A 16,855-nucleotide genomic window follows, 5' to 3' on the forward strand; every position below is an offset into this window, starting at 1 on the left:
AGAACCTAACAACTGGTCCAGACTTAGAAAATATCATCAAATCAGACAATGATAAAGGTGTCACAAACGACATCTTTTATCCCTATCAATATTTTGCAACTAAAGTTCGAGATGATTGTATTTCCTGTTCGCTTGCAATTTTTTCACATTTCTCTCTCTCTCTCTCTCTCTCTCTCTCTCTCTCTCTCTCTTCTCCTCTATGTCGTGTGTGTATATATATATATATATATATATATATACATATGTGTATATGTATATCATGTATTTTTTTTCTTTTTTATCACTCTCAACGTATCGTTCGCGCTTTAGCGCTTAAGAAAGGAAACGAAACGAAACGAAACGAGTCGCGCTGCGAATCTGCAAACTTTTGTGAATTTGCGCGAACGAAGACGAAGCGTTTAATGCGTCGTATCCGTTTGCGAATCATATCCAGTAGAATATACATATACATATATATATATATATACATATACATATATATATATATATACATATATATATATATAAATGTGTCTATATTGATTTGCGCGCTGAGAGAGAAAAACGAAAATTTACAGATATCGCCCGTCCAAGTCGTTCCGCTCGTGCTTTATTCGTGTCTCGCTGATTATTCCTTTACCATATTTCCTTTTGTCATCTTTCCTCTTTACTTTCACATTACAATTTAATTAATAATAACATTATTAATAATTAAGAATATAATTATTTGAATTCATTCATTTATAATTTACGATATCTCGAACAGCGGCGCGCGGGCCGGCGTTAGCTTGCCATCTTCGTGCTACGTTTTAAAAGACGAGAAAAAAAAAGTGTTGTTGTTTCGAGGAGGTACGCGAGATGCGTTTTCTCTCATCTCACTCATACGCGTTGTTACATACACTCTCTCTCTCTCTCTCTCTCTCTCTCTCTCTCAAACACTCAGCGCACAAGGACACGATAAACTTTTTACATTCATTCACGCACGCACGCAAATCTTTGACCTAAATATAGATAATAATCATTGTAACGCCTTAATGTCATGGAACATTCCTCTTTCTCGTATTACATATTTTTCTTTTACTCGAAAACGGGCACAATCATTTTGCCAAGATCATTCATTAGAAGAGCATTGAAATTTTCCCTGTCGCTCGGCCCACGTTTCCTTCATTTTATATCGTTGCGTTTACGCTATCTATTTTTATGTGTGTATATACAACTTTTGCTTTTTTCCTCTTATCGCAAGTTGTTGTTTCCCTTTCGAGAATACGACTTCAACTCCTTTCGAGTATTACGTGTGAATGAGTTTGTATGGGCGTTCATCATACTTTGCCTTCTTTTTTGCCGTTTAGCGCAACGTCGACTCTCTCGTAGGACTAAGACGGTAAAAAGCACAGAGAGATCTCGGTTAACGCGCCCTGCCTAATACGCTAGGATATGTTGCTCGTTAGATGTGTCATTACGTCATGTATTCATCTAAATTCATTTAAAAATTCCCTTTAATGGTAATTAATGTTTTATATCGCTAGTTGTAAGTATTTATACGTATAACATACGGTGCGTATCATTGAATAACTTTATACATTGCTCGCTTATCTCTTTTTTTTTCTTTCTTTCTTTCCTTCCTCCTCCCCCTCCTTTTCTTTTCTTTTCCTTTTTTTTCTCTCTCGATACAATTGATTTGGTACGACCCGCCGCGAAAAACAATGAAATTAATAGAAATGAAATTGATACAGATTCGTTCAGATAATTTATTTTTCTTATTAGAATTCTTTTTCTTCCCTTCTTCCCGTTCGCTAATGTTTAGACCGATGGTCTAAACGATTCGGGATATAAACGAAAGGACGATGGAATTTTAAATTGTCTTTACGCGTTTCTATCGCTTAAAGAGCTAAAAGCCAAGAAGGTAAGGAAGAAAGAAGAAGAGAAAGAAGGGACGCGATACGATCGTATGTCGAGAAAAAAAAAGAAAAAAAGAAAAAGAAAAAAAAAAAAAAAGAAGAAGAAGAAGAAAAGAAAAAAAGCGAAAAGAAAAGAGAAAAAGAGATAAAGAAGAGGAGAAAAGGCCCAAAGGAAAAGAAAGAGAAGAACGAAAGATTTGGTTGTGCACTCGTGACGCGCTTTTCCTAATTTGAGCTTGACTTAATCTCTAGCAACTATTTAATAATAATAGCCTACCCCGATAAAGATATCGATTACGAGTAAGTATAAATTTTAGTCACAGTTCACATTACACAGAATTAACTCCCAAAGCAGATTCGTTCGTTCGTTCCTTCGAGACGCGTTCTTTGAAATTTGCAAAATTTCCAAATGTGATCGATCAATTTTCGTCTATCGGCTAAATACTATAATGGCTCTCTTCGATCCTTCTTTTTCATCTTCCTCGAAAGATTCCTCGAGCTATTCCCTTGGTAGAATAAAGTTTATCGTTATTGTAATCGTAATCGTAATCGTAATCGTAATCGTAATCGTAATCGTAATTCTAATCCTAATCGTAACCGTAATCGCGTAGCAGCTAAGATTACCTCTCACACGTTTTAATTTCACGTGTGTGCGTGTGTGTGTGTGTGTGTGTACATACATATGTATATGAATATATATATATGTATATATATGTATATATATATATATATATGTATATATATATATATATATATATTTGTGTTGAATTTCATTACGATCTACCGACTCGTCAATCTTAACGTTTACGAGAAAATTATGAGTATATCTTGAGTCTTCTTCGGCTACGTTCTTCGGCTTATTTTGTGCTCGACGATCGATCCTTCTCTATTTACACATTTATATAACTGGCACCCACGCACACGCAAAAAAAGACTACTATCTTGTTCTGTCCATTCTCGAAAGGTTTAGAGAGAGCTATGCGTCGTTAGCCTTATTCTAATGTTCTAAGAAAATTTAAAAACTAAAACGTAAAATAACGGTCAGAAGACTATTCCTAGCCGTTGGATAGTTAAAGATAAATCTTTCGTCATATTTGGCTACTTCGTATTCTCCCCCTCGTAATATCTATCCATCGGCTCGCCGCCGTCCTCTTTCTCTTCGTTCCTCTTCTTTCTTTTTCCTTTTTTTCCTACGACGTCCGCCGCCTCTCTCTCGTTATTCTCTCGTGCGAGAATTCTTATTTTCCTTAGGTGTATAATATTAGATAAATCCTCGCGCGCTAATTATAACTTAAAAGGTAAGGGCGTATGGTGATACATCACTCTCACTCGTCTCAATGTGCGTTCAATTTCCATTTCTTGTTAAATCCATCGTAAGCGTAACTTTGTTCTTTGTTTTTCCTCTTTCGTGATATATCGTCGATCCTCGACTACGATCGGGAGAAAGCGAGCAAAGGATTAACGAACCATTGACGACAATTCAAATGGGTCGTTAGACGTGCACTCGAGAGACAAACTCGTGGATACATTCAGAGAAAATAATGTCCTCGCTAAATCCCATTAAGATATCGAATATTCTATTACCGAATCGAATATAAAAAACGTCCGCGACTCTTTTTAATTAAAAGCTCGTTCTAACTCGTCGCGACACGGCCGATCTGATTAAATCCGTAAAAATAATAATAGCAAGTATAATACAAAAGTGTTATTTACTACAAAAATTCATAAAGAATTATGCCGCGTGTGTGCGCGAACTGTATTATCTGTTACGAGGAGGATAGACGACGGCGCGCGACGCGAACATACACGCGTGTGTGTGTATCGAGCAATCGTGTATTAAAACAAAGAACGACCTATCAAAAATATACACAAAGGATAAAAGCGTTCTTCCTTTTATGATCATTCGCGAAGTACGCGAAACGCAAATTCCTCAGAATCGATATCTTCCCTCTTCCCGAGTTTTCCCGATCGTGTTCGAAAGACCGATCTTTGGACAATAGACGTACGATCGTCGACGCGACATCCGTTACTACGGTCGCATTTCTTCGAATGTTAAAACCTAGTCAGCGACGGACGCGCGCACGCTCTCTCTTAGAGGATAAAAAAAAAAAAAAAAGAAAAAAATCCAGACCATCGTCCTTCATTTGCAATCTCATATCTCCTCGATTGAGAGAGATCTTTCGCGCGGTCTAATGTCAATAATAATAATAATAATAATAATAATAATAATAATAATAATAATAATAATAATAATAATAACAATAATGATAATGATAAAATAATAATAATAATAATAATAATAATAATAATAAAATTATAATAATATTAATAGCAATAATAAAAGTGGCGAGCGAGTTGGCGCCCGCCCAATGAAACTAAACGTAAACGTTTCGTGCGCTCGTGCGGCGTGATTCGCATACGTTTTGATTTGGTTTTTCGACGTAAATTCTAGCGTTTGTAGAATACGATGCTGAGAGATGTAATGAGAGAAAAAAGGGGATAAAGGAAAAAAAAAACAAAAAAAAAAAGAAAAGAAGAAGACAAGGAAAATGGAAAGGCGAACAAACGATATATATTTCGAAGGAAATATATAGATCGGATATACGTGCCGATCCCTTCGGTTCGCCTTGCCAGAGAGTATTGAGTACGCTTTCAAGTATTAATTTGTCTTTCTAGCGAATCGCGGATCTAGGGTGATCTATATTTGCGACGTTTTAAAATCGGTGGTGCTTCGATTAGGAACCGGTAAGAGAGAGAGTGTCTGACTAGACCCTGTTGAGACCCTGTGCAACGTCCGGCTGTGTTCATCGTCCAGCGCTCTAAAAGGACGCGAATCTGTTTTCAAGGAAATATAGATGCTTCTCTTTCTATAGATACTATCATTTCCGGCAATTGTGTTTGTGTGTGTGTGTGTGTATGAGTCCTTTTTCTCCTATCGTCGAGACTGCTATTGATAAATAAATAACTGGCTAGAAAGGGGGGTGGGTGGGAGAGGGAAAAAGGAGAGAAGCGATAGGCGCGCTCTCTCTCTTAGTCCTTTCGATCTTAGAAACGCAAATGTTCGTGAAGAAAAAGAGCGTGGGATGATTTTGTACGCGCGATCGACGACGTTTTCTGTCACTGATGATGGCGGTGGTGATGGAGCTGCTCTCGAACGTTGGCAGGCTTACTTTAAAGGGTCCAGGCGTCGCTTCTTTCTCGTCGATGTGCTTTGCGTGTAACGTTGGATGTGTGCTGCGCCTCTATGCGCGTCGGTGTACTCTCGTGTATATGCGTGTGCGCGAACGTGTACCGCTGCTTCTTGTTTCGCGGCGTTACCGACGACGGCGACGACGACGACGACGACGACGACGACGACGACGACGACGACGATCGTCATTGTCGATTTCTGGTCGTCGCGTTTCTTGCCGATCCCCTCTCTCCAAATTCTCCTTTAATAAGGCGTAAATCTGTTGTATCCGCCTCTATAGACCGTTGCCTAAAAGAAAGAAAAAAATAATAATTGATCGATGCCATCATATTATTCGTATATATTCATGCCGATCATCTTACCCCGTATCCTGCCACCGGACCGATGCCGTGTCCGAGATAAGGGTCGGCGTATTCGCGTCCGTAACTGTAAAATCATAATGATCGACGTTAAGATCGACGTTGCTCGTAGCCACCACTGCGCGACTCATTTTCGTTGTCGAGGAAATACGACAATGGAGTAGGTACATGAGAATAGAGACTTAGAAAAGAGGAAAGTAAAAAATAATGGGATATACGAACGAAGCTGTGATTCGTTTACAACTTTTCATCAGGATTTTCGTTGGGATTTTCGATGGGATTTTCGTCGCCAGGGAGGAAGGACTGGTATTCGGGCATCTCCTCGAATCTGCGACTTCTAAGAGCTCGCCCACGGTGACGATTCTTTCTGCAAGTCGATCGACTCGTTTATAAAAAAATCTTTTAAATATAGAGATATTCTTCGTTTGGACGAAAAGCAAAAGCCGTCTCTAATATAATTAGAGAGACGTCTCGAGGAACGAGACGAACAAAGTGGGATGGATGGGTGTTTTAGGAAAGAGCTCGTGTCGTAGGTGGCGCCTGAGATACTTACCCCGCTACTGCGGCATATCCTGCGACCGGCTGTGCTGCCGCTGCAGCTGCCCCGTATGCGCGCGCAGCCACCGCCGTGTAAGTCGCTGCAGCTGCATAAGTCGCTTGCTGTGCCGTCGAGAGCGGCGTCTTTAGCAATGGCGATGCTGCGGCCGCCGCTGCAGCTGCCTGGAACAATAATCATGACCCGCCATGCAACGCTCAAAAGCAAGCTCGAAGAATTCGAACAGAGAGAGAGAGAGAGAGAGAGAGAGAGAGAGAGAGAGAGAGAGAGAGAGAGAGAGAGAGAGAGAGCTAGATAAAGAGAGAAAAAGGAAAAGAATGACGACGGCACGAAAACGACAAATATAACATCGTTGATGACGATAATGACGACGATTCGTGCATAAGGTCTTCCGAATAAGGTCGTCGACGATATCTTGTGCTCACACGTTTTTCCTACATAATTTTCTTAACGATGCAAAGAGATAATAATTGGAAACATTCGTCCTGTAAATCTCGTTTCGTTATTATATCGCCTCTGGGGAGAGAGAGAGAGACGTGGAAGAAAAAATCAAATGCGACGCTTTAAAAGCCTCGGAGCTTCTTCGGTTTCGACTGAATTCAAGCCGTACCTGAAAATAGATGCAGAAGGGCAATGCGCGAACTCGTATCTCGCCAAGAGGAGTACTTTCGACGGAAGCTTTAGCGCTCTCTCTCTCTCTCTCTCTCTCTCTATTTATCTGTCTCTCCGTCTTTCTCTCTCTCTCTCTCTCCCTCTCTCTCGCCGTCTGTCTCGCAAGCGAGCGCTTTGAAGAACGCGCGTCGCGTCGCGCCGACGATGACGGACCTCCTGCGAGCAAACGACGTCTAACGATGTTCCGTTGAGATCGCTCTCGTAAAAGGGAGGAAAATGGTTGTGCCTGCGTGTCACTGCCAGAAAAGCTACGTTAACGACTACGTTAACGTTTTTATGATACATGGGATATTCGCTCTCGACGACTCTCTATCTGGTTAGCAAATTTAAAAACTTGCAAACGTTCTCGAATTGCCGTACTCTCGTCTTCCAATGGATCATTTTTATTTTGTAAAATTTTTGTAAAAGAGATAAACGAATATAAGTGAGCGAAGAAAGATAAGAAAGGAAAAAAAAGTAAGAAAAGAGAGAAAAAAAAAGGTGTAATTTATTCGCGCGGATAAGTCTTTCCGAGTAAATAAGAAGATAAAGCGAAAGTCCATATAGCGCGTAATAGACTATAGATAAAAAGGAGACGAGATGTCTAAGTAAGCTTCCGTTCGGAGAGGTATTTCGATCTATTGTCGCGATGAAAAAAGAAAAAAAGAAAAAAAAAAAAAACGATCGTTCTGGACGAAATGACGAAACGAGAGCTTCTGCGATGGGGGAAAACTTTCGTCGCGATAACAGGGACGAAAGAAAATTCGGACGGCGCCGGATAAGTTTCGCTCCGCATAAATAACCTTGTTGTTTCGTCGACCGATTCGAAAAGAGAGCCTTCAACGAGGCGAGGGATGGATATATCTAGGTGCGAGAGAATAAAAGAAAATGGGTAACGTAATTCGAAGGAATTTTTACGAGGTATAGTTTTCTTTTAAACTTATCTACTTTGTTCCACTAAAAAAGCATGACTAAGTATGGTGTATTTACCAACGCGTTGGACAGGAACAATTTATCTAATCCTCTACATCTTCCGACCGTTGCGTGGGAACGCAAAAACTCGATGCAATCTACGACAATAGGTGGGTAGTCGCTTATGCAATACCTACATATAAATATAGGCAAGTTTGTCAAATGCATTGTACGATGCGAGATTATAACGAATGCACCGAAGAGCGCACCACCTACCGACGCTCGTAAAAAGGAAGAAAGAGAAATACAAGTAACAAATACGGAGCTATTAACCGGAGTAAGAAGGATCCTCCTCTATTCAATCGACGTGCGTATTACGTAACTTTGTAACTTGGTACAGAGAGAAACAATAGAGATGCAACTAACGAGATATATCTCGATATGGTTCTGTGATATCGGATATGAATAAAAGTGGAAAAAGGGCCCGTTAAAAATCAACATTTTTACGTTCGCCGATCTCATTAGATTTTCTCTCCTTGATTCTAATATTATTATCAACGGATAAAGATCCAAGAATTTAACGGGATATAAGGGCTATGGTAGGCATTGTGCTTTGCTCAAACATTCGATGGTTAATACGTTCTATGATAGGGAAGGAATGAAAGACGTTCTTCATCGGTAATCTCGTTTTCAGCGATGAAACGTCTCTTAAATGGTCGGGGGGGGATCAGCGCGTGTGCCAAAGAACGAACGAAAGGCGGTATACCCCCTCCTCTCGATCTCTCTCTCGGACGGAAAATTATTTCGCGGTTGATTCATGGTTCGACGAAATAACGTTGCCAAGCGTATCTATAATATGCGACTACTATACGAATTCTCGCGAGATGCGCAAAATTGTATCTTACATCGACAAGCTCGACAGCTTTTCATACGTTCATTCAAATTCCAAAAAAGCATCGTTAGCACAACCGCTATTCTACGATCGATCGGCGAACACGCTTTGCGGATCCCTCGCGATAAGCAAAAACGACGGAAAGAGAATAAAAGGAGGTAGAGTAGAAAGCACAATATACCTACTGCAACGGATCGAGAAAAGAACTGCGGGGGTGGGAATTAAAAACGAGAATAAGAAAAAAGAACGAAGAAAATAATAAGAAGGAGCAAAAACCAAACGAGAGATAGAGAAATAACTTTGTATGGGCGGCGGATCACCCATCCGAAATCCTACCTCCAGAGCGGGAGCTTTAGCCTGAAACACAAACGTCAAACCTGAAAAAGGAAGTTTCGATATCGCGCTATTTGCGAGAGATATCTTTTCTCTCTCTCTTTCTCTATCGCACTTTTTACCTCTTTTTTTCCGAAAGAAAAAACTGTAAAAAGCAAAGAAAAGAAAGAAAGAAATAGAAAAGACGGAAGAGAGACGTATATCCCTCTCTTTCTCTCTCTCTCCCGTTATGGTCGGTCCTCCACGCGAATCCCTCTTTTTTACCTTGCGCATGATCTTTATGCGACCTATACAAAGGGACGACGAAAGAGAGAAGAGAAAGAAAGAGCGCGTAGAAAAGAAAAAAGAGAGGCTCTTCTTGAGATTTGAACGAGAGAATTGAAAAGAGAAAGAGAAAAAAAAGAAAAGAAAGAAAAGAACAAAGCGAGATAGAGCATGTCGCCGTTGCGACGATGCGAGACTGTTGTGTGTTTGTGTGTAAGAGAGAGAGAGAGAGAGACTCTATACTATGTATGTATAATATGTATGCGGAGAGCATAGGAAAAACGAAAATGTCTGATACGACGATAAAAATAGCGGCAAGAAGGAGAGAATGATTCGTGACGCGTAGATCGTTATTCGGTGCTCTTTTGCATTTCGTGTGGAGGTAGCAAGCCTTGCGGAAAACGTGTCGACTAACTTCGGCTGTAGCTTGCGGCCATTCCAACTACATAAACGGGTCCGAAAATCGATAGACTTTAGTTAACGCTTTCCTACCATTTTCAACCGAATATCGCATGCGGTATTTTTCCGCTCCGACACGGTGCACGCGCGATCTCCTTTACTATTCTTCTTCTTCTTCTTCTTCTTCTTCTTGTTATTACATTGTTTTTACGTCTTTTACTCCATTTCCTTTGAAAAAGAAAAAACAGAAGAAAGAAAGAAAGAAAGAAGAAGAAGAAGAAGAAGAAAAGAAGCATGGAACAGCGTTTCGCATAGGTTTCTATTCTTTCGATGCCACGCGAATGCGCATGCACGAAACGTTCGCGCCGAAAAAATCACTTATGCACAAAGCCATCCCCCCCGCCGCCGCGCGAATCAGCTTATGCGATAAGCGAATAAGCTAGACATTATCTTGTTTCGGATAAAACGAAAGTACGCGCGGTTCCATGATGAAAAAAAAAGCGATCGTCGAATTCGTTTCGAACGAAGGAATATTGAATATCGCGGTCACAACTTTCGTCCATTTCCTTCCCATTTTCTCAGTGATCTTCTCTTTCTCTTTCCTTCGACGTCGCTCCGTGCACCGGAAACGGATATATCTCGCGTTGGAAAATTAAGAGGCCATAGATTGGAGCATCTCACCTGTAGCCTGTAGTTTGGATCCTGTGTCGCCGCGTGTGCTGCTAGGAAGGGGTCGTAATAGACGCTGAAAAAAATCAAAAAAGAAGATCGATCGATTAAATCTTTCTTTTTTTTTCTGACACGAGGATCGAAGGAGAAAGGTTAAAGGGGAGAATAGATACGTTCGTAGGAGATCGAACGAAGCATCGGTCGGTGCTCCTTCTTTTTTAACGCCCTTAATACGTAGGGGATCTTTGGGATGAATTAAAGGTGCGATTCGAAGGTTAGGAAAAAAATTCAGACGAACGAACGATTGGATAACGAGGATGAAAGGTTGCAAAAAGTTTCAACGTCGTCGAAAGGAAGGGGGTCGATATACCGGGCCCAGAGCGCTTCCATTGTCTTCGGCGCTCGCAGAAAAAGGGAGATGAACTAGAAGAGGGGCTCTCTCCTCCGTTCTCTGCCGCTAGAAAATTATTCGTACTTTGTGTAACGCATTAGGATTAGTAAGTTCGTTGGTGCTTCGAGCTCGTGCAGATGCAACGTACACATCATATTCTCTCACGTATATGTATTTACACACACCATACGTATATCTCTATCCATCTATGGAATACACAAAAGCAAACGGGCAAGACGTGCAGCGAAGCTTCTTCTCTTTTTTTTCATCTTCGTTTCTTTTTTCCTTTCCTTTTCTTTTCTTTTTTCCTTTGCGACAAACGAATTGTATCTCGAATTTGAAGTTATTTTTCAACTCGAATCGTTTGTCGCGCTTCTTTTCTCCTTCTTCCTCTTGGAAAAGAAAGCTTTGTTCAGTAATAACGCGGATCTTACGATCCGAAGGAAAAAGATCTGTCTATCGAGATATATCTCCTCCTCCTTCTCCGTCATAGTCGCGATCTCCTTTGTAACAACATCGCGATCCGATGGAATTCGAAAAAAGAATTTGGCGGGAAAGCGTGGCCGACTTTACGAAGAAAGCCACTCTTGCCCGAGATATTTTCGCCTGCGTCCACGAGTAGCTTTTATCGTTTATCGATCGCGATGACATTGAAGGAATTGCGATATATCGCCTATAATATTCGAAACTTTTTCCCAAATTTATTCAATACGATTTCGGAGATGTCTGGGAGAGCGAAGAGATGGGACCAAAGGATATGAGAGAGAGAGAGAGAGAGAGAGAGAGAGAGAGAGAGAGAGAGAGAGAGAGAGAGAGAGAGCAGAAGCGACGAAATCGAAAATACGTGTACTTACGCAGGCGCAAAGGGATGAAGGGCCGTGGCGGCGGCCGCGGCTGCGAGCGGCCCTGGATTTCTGGCCAACGCCAACGCCGCCGCGCTGCTCGGAAAAGCTGCCCTTGCCGCTCCGACTCTTCCCCTTTGAATGGCCACTCCTCTTAATGCTGCCGCTGAAACAACGCGTACGTGCCCCAACATTTTTTTCTCTTACCTTTCCTCCTTACTTTCTTTCTTTCTTTCTTTCTTTCTTTCTTATCATCTCCTCATTCTTCTTATTTTGTCAACTTTCGCAGGATACATCGATCTACGATCGTCGGCCGTTTGGATACTGGTTGGATGCTGCCGTGGCCAAACGCGCCCGAGACGAAGCGCACAGACTGTCTTACGAGCTATTGTTTCTTTTGGATATAGAGAAAGAGTGTGTGTGTGTGTGTGTGTGTGTAAGTAGAGAGAGAAAGGGGATGGATGGGTGAGGAGAGTTAGGAGAAAAGATACAATTTTCAAAAGTTTTTCAACTTTGTCGTACCTACGATATATACCGCGAGCGATTCGAAATAAATCATATTTGGGAATGCACGAGAAAATACAAAGGAATACCCGAGTCACTCTTAACAATTGTAGAATAAATGGGTATCTTGGGAGGAATAAAAAGCGAGAATTTTTTCGTCGATGCAAACGTTCTCTCCCTTTTCTAGCACCCCTCCCCCCCCTCTCTCTCTCTAAAGACGAATCAACAGAAAAAAAATAATAACTAGAGAGAAACAAAAGATAGGACACAGAGGGGATGCTTTTCTGCCTACCTTTAGCCAGCATCCTTTGCGTTGAACTCGTGGACGTTAAAAGTAGTGAAAGTTTGAAAAATGAGAGGCGTAGATTCACCGACGTTAGTCCACGCTCGGAAAGAGACGATCGTTCATTTACGCATCTTTTTTTCCGAACATAACGAAATATTATAATGATGTCCAAAAAGAAGCACGTTTCGCGGAAATACTTTGGAAGATTTTGATTGAAGTATCTATTTCCCGTTTTTTCATCAAAGAATTCAAAATGAGCCAGCTCGAATAAGACTACCCTCGTTAAATTCAACGACTGTAGAAAGAGAGAGAGAGAGAGAGAGAGAGAGAGAGAGAGAGAGAGAGAGAGAGAGAGAGAGAGGGTGGGGGAGAGAGAAACGAGTCTAAAAGCAATAAAACGCGATCTCGCTCGAGATATTTCTTTCGGGTTCCGTTTCATTGAAATGTCAATGGTACGCGATCAAACGATAAGAACTTACGAATATCGGTAATGAACAACAACAGCAACACTAGCAACATCAACGCGAAACAGAAACAACACCAAGAACGTCATCGGTAACAACAAACTTTACCGAGCAAGTTGTCTCTCGTCGTCCAGAGTTATGCACGTACACGTTCGCTCTCACGATATGCTGAACGATTCGACGTATGTAAATATATACATACTTAATACTATATTCGGCACTCTACTGTCTACTAGGTCTATCACGAGCAATGCTTGGTGTTATATATGCATAAACAGTGCAGGCACATTCCAAGGGAGAGTGAGATAAACAGAGGTATAACAGAGAGAGAGAGAGAGAGAGAGAGAGAGAGAGAGATACACGCGCGCGCACACGCACATAGAGTGTATATATATATGTATAGAGAGAGAAAGAGAGAGAGAGAGAGAGAGAGAGAGAGAGAGAGAGACAAGCTGTGACACAAACGCAACGATAACTTGGATTCGTATGGTAATGATTATTTGATCGAACGAGAAGGTCGAATTCGAAGCGTCTCGAGGACGAAGAAGAAAAGAAAAGAAAAGGATAAAGGGAAGTGATACCGAAGAATTTATTTCGTAGATCTCCCGTTAGAAAGGATTATCGAAAAATTCGATGCTTCGTTCGCGCTCTATCGGAACATGGACAGAAAAGTTTGCAACAAGAAGATAAGAGAAGAAGCACAAAAAAAAGTCAATGGAAAAAAGCCTCCGTGCTCGTTTTTCATAAGGACGGATTGATTTTTGGTTAAACTTCGCTAGGACGAACTTAGGCGCGCACGGCTAGAAGGAAATGAGTAATAATAAGGTAAGAGTAATTAAGTAGGATTCGGAAAAAGGGAAAATCGTGCTAGGTTGCGTTCTGTACCTTCGTCTCGCCGCCGCCCTCGGTGTAAGGACGAGCGGAGCAGCCGCGGGGGATGGTGTAACAGCGGCCGCGGCGACCGCAGCAGCCGCGGCTGCCGATGGCGCTGCCGCACCCAGCCAGCTCCACGGCATCGCCGGCAACCTGTATCCTACGTTTGTTCCACGTTTATTCTTTTATTAGTCTCCTTAAATCTCCATCACTTTTTCTTTTCCTTCCCTTTTCTAGTCGATCGTCGATCTCCCTTCGGCCACGACCGTTTGGAAGAGATTCATTCGATCGATACGCGCGAATACGACGCGTGTCACGGTGTTGGTTAGTCGTCGGTAAATACTCGAGACTCGCTTTTCTTTTTTCCCTACCATCGATTTCACCTATTACGATATTTCGCTTCCTCGCCAATAATCCTCGATCCTTAATCCGGGTCGACCTAGATTTTTCCCCCTACTTGTCTCGTGTGACGTGCACCTCTCCCTGTCGAACCGAGTACCTTCGTTCGAGTACGATAGGCTCGCGATTATTCGCAAATAATACGCTCGCGCTTATAGGGGAACTTGGAAAAAGAGAGTCAACGAGATAGTCGAAATTGGGTCTCTTTCGTAAGATAAAAAAAAAAAAAAATATTCATATCCTCGAAAGGTCTCTACGTAACCGATTGATCTTCCAACGAATCTTTCAATGTCGCAGGATCTGAAAAAGTTTCTTTCTCAATACTTCTGATATTTGATTGATACCGGATACGCTGGCAGTGCTTCTATGGCACTCATCATTTTTATTCTACGTATTTCCTCGCTTCCGTAAGCTTTTCCTTTTCTCGTTCATCCCTCGCGACGACTAAAAATAAAGATCTTTTCCTTTTTCCGATTCGCTTCTGTTCGTGGATAAGCGCCGCCCTCGAGGTGATTCGAATTTCGCGTGCTCCACGTAATTAAGACCGAAACACTGGCCGCGATATGATCCCATCCGTTCGAGCCCGATAAACGTGTCGTGCTTTACGAGGTGCCGTCTTTTTCGCCTAATTTCCGCCACTCCGAGAACTCGCGATACGACTGGAACGTGTATTTCAAAACCTCTTTAAAAAGTTTATGTACCTACATCGTCCGGATATACATACATATCGGCCGATCTTTCTCTTATTTTATTAACGATCTATGATTAAGCCTCGCTAACGATCGTCCGTTTAACGATCGTATCTAACTCCCTCAGAGCAGGCCCAAGAAATACAACCTGTTTGTGTTCCAACGTCCAAATTTATGGACGGAGTAGATGAGTAGAGAACGTAGACGACGAATCATCATCGATAAAGACGAGAGGAAATGATCGCGAGAGAGAAAAGAGGGTTGCCTCGAGTAATTATTATGATCGAATCCAGAGTGCCTAGAGGCTTCGAGACTACGACGGAAGCTACACGCCGAGAAACGGAGAGAAAGAGAATAGAAGGGTGAGGGACGGTAGGAGATGAGAGAGGAGCCTGTACGAAGGGGTCCATGCCAAAGAGAGAGAGAGAGAGAGAGAGAGAGAGGTGTGCTCGCTGCCAGGGTTGCTCCGAGCGATCAATAAATGCCGCTGCCAGCATCCACCCCTGCCTGCAACCACCTCGTTGCTCTCCTCCCCTGTCCGTTCATCTTTGTCCTTTCTTCGCAGCCTTCCTTCCATTTCTCTTTCACTCTTTTTCCTATATGCGTTTACCCAAACGCACTCTTCTTTCGTCTACATCCTTCCACTACAAGAGTGAATATGTGCGTTCGCGATCAAGCGCGAAGAGAGAAAATACTTAAAGCGGACATATGTTATGTACATTTATCAATTATGAATAGTAATTGATCTCTATGCGATGCCAATTCTTCGAAGCTACTATGCCAAAAAATATAGCCGGATAATAATTGAAAGACGAACGCGTCGTGTGACGTACACCTATCAGGTTTACAAAAGCAAAGAAGAAATTTAACGTAATTCTCGATGAATTTATGCACCATCATAAGGCAGATCCTCGAAAGTGGATCGTAGTTGAAAGAAAGTATAAGAGAAGATCGTTACCGGGAGCGCGAAGAACGTTAATCAGAGAAAAAAGAAGAAGAAAAAGAAGAAGAAGAAGCGAGGTCGAACACGTGCAAGACGCTGACTCGTCCAAAAATAAGACTTCCACCTTGGTACGTAACAGCGCAAGGGGAGATGTTTTTGAAATCGACAATTTTTTTACAATACAGGATATATTTCTTTTTGGCTCTGACGTAATATTAATAAGAATCTAAAGACGCGATCGTCGAAGAAACTAAAAGATATTCGAGTTGAAAAAATAAAGGGAACGAAATGAAAACGAAACTTTCGTCGATTATAACGAGCACTTTTCTAAGCGCTTTTTTCATTCGACGCGAGATAATCTTTTCCTTTAACACGTGAAAAAACTACATCAGTCCCTACACGAAGTCCATCGATCGGCGTCCCATTTTCCACTTTGAACGAGCTAAAACGGCTAGCTGTTGTATTAATTAATAGCTCATCGCGAGCGAAATCGCGCGACAATATATACATTTTATCGAGCATGTAGCAATTTTCGTCGGATAAAAAAATAATTCTCGAGTATCTTAGTTTATGACTAACGCACCGTGTCACGCGATTAATGGATAACAATTAAAAACGGTTCTCAGATAAAAAGTAAAGATCGATGATAAGTATTAAAAAAGATCGTGCCGCCATGGCAGCCCGCATAGGAAGAGCTATAACAAGATGACAAGATGAACGGAAAAAGAGAAGAAAAAAGAAAAGGTAGAGATAGATAGATAGATAGATAGATAGATAGATAGAGAGTGAGAGAGAGAGAGAGAGAGAGAGAGAGAGAGAGAGAGAGAGAGAGAGAGATAAGAGAAAAACATACATTTTCAAGAAAAATTAAGCGATCTCTTAAAAGGAGGCCAGCATGCTTCTCGTTCTCTTTTATCGTGCCGATGAAAGAGAATCGTTACTCCCATTAAACCTAATAGCAATTAGCCGATATACGATACATACATATGTACGCATCGGACCAATGGAACGAAGAAAAAAAAACAAAATAAAAGAAAAAAGAAAAAGGGAAAAGTAAATAAAGAAGAAAAATTATGCACAATAAGGACGTATATAGGAGGGTAAAAAGAAAGAAGAAAATAAATAAATAAAAAAAGAAAGAAATGAACGGTTTGAAAAAAAGAAAAAGAAGAAGGAAGGAAGGAAGGAAGGAAGGAAGAAAAAAGAAGAAGAAGAAGAAGAAGAAACATAAAATGAAAATGAAGATAATAAGAGTACGAAAGAAGAATAGAAAAGGAGCAAGTACGAAAAAGAACGAGACAGAAAGAGAGGAAAGAGATCGGCCTCAATAAAATCTACTTACATTAGCCTTTCGTAATGTAC

The 16,855-nt window shown here is 41.4% G+C and overlaps 1 protein-coding gene across 13 annotated transcripts in view; it reads right to left on the reverse strand.

Moving 5' to 3' along the window:
• Positions 1 to 160: 160 nt before the first annotated feature.
• Positions 161 to 16,855, reverse strand: part of LOC118447168 (RNA binding protein fox-1 homolog 2) — an 80,418-nt gene continuing 63,723 nt past the window's right edge. For 6 of the 13 annotated variants that reach the window (XM_085656625.1, XM_085656624.1, XM_085656634.1 and 3 more), the window contains 7 exons: positions 13,475 to 13,622; positions 11,348 to 11,501; positions 10,115 to 10,178; positions 9,450 to 9,476; positions 5,980 to 6,146; positions 5,430 to 5,493; positions 161 to 5,355 (listed from right to left, as the gene is read on the reverse strand). In XM_085656625.1, the coding sequence (XP_085512751.1) occupies positions 5,342 to 5,355; positions 5,430 to 5,493; positions 5,980 to 6,146; positions 9,450 to 9,476; positions 10,115 to 10,178; positions 11,348 to 11,501; positions 13,475 to 13,622 (638 nt within the window). In that variant the 3' untranslated portion in view covers positions 161 to 5,341. Of the gene's footprint in view, positions 5,356 to 5,429; positions 5,494 to 5,979; positions 6,147 to 8,773; positions 8,795 to 9,449; positions 9,477 to 10,114; positions 10,179 to 11,347; positions 11,502 to 13,474; positions 13,623 to 16,855 lie in introns of all 13 variants that reach the window. The other 7 variants (XM_085656632.1, XM_085656627.1, XM_085656629.1 and 4 more) reach the window with 6 other exon arrangements.

The sequence above is a fragment of the Vespa mandarinia genome, chromosome 4 (assembly GCF_050613455.1).
Source record: "Vespa mandarinia isolate Hongniang chromosome 4, ASM5061345v1, whole genome shotgun sequence".
Lineage (NCBI taxonomy): Eukaryota > Metazoa > Arthropoda > Insecta > Hymenoptera > Vespidae > Vespa > Vespa mandarinia.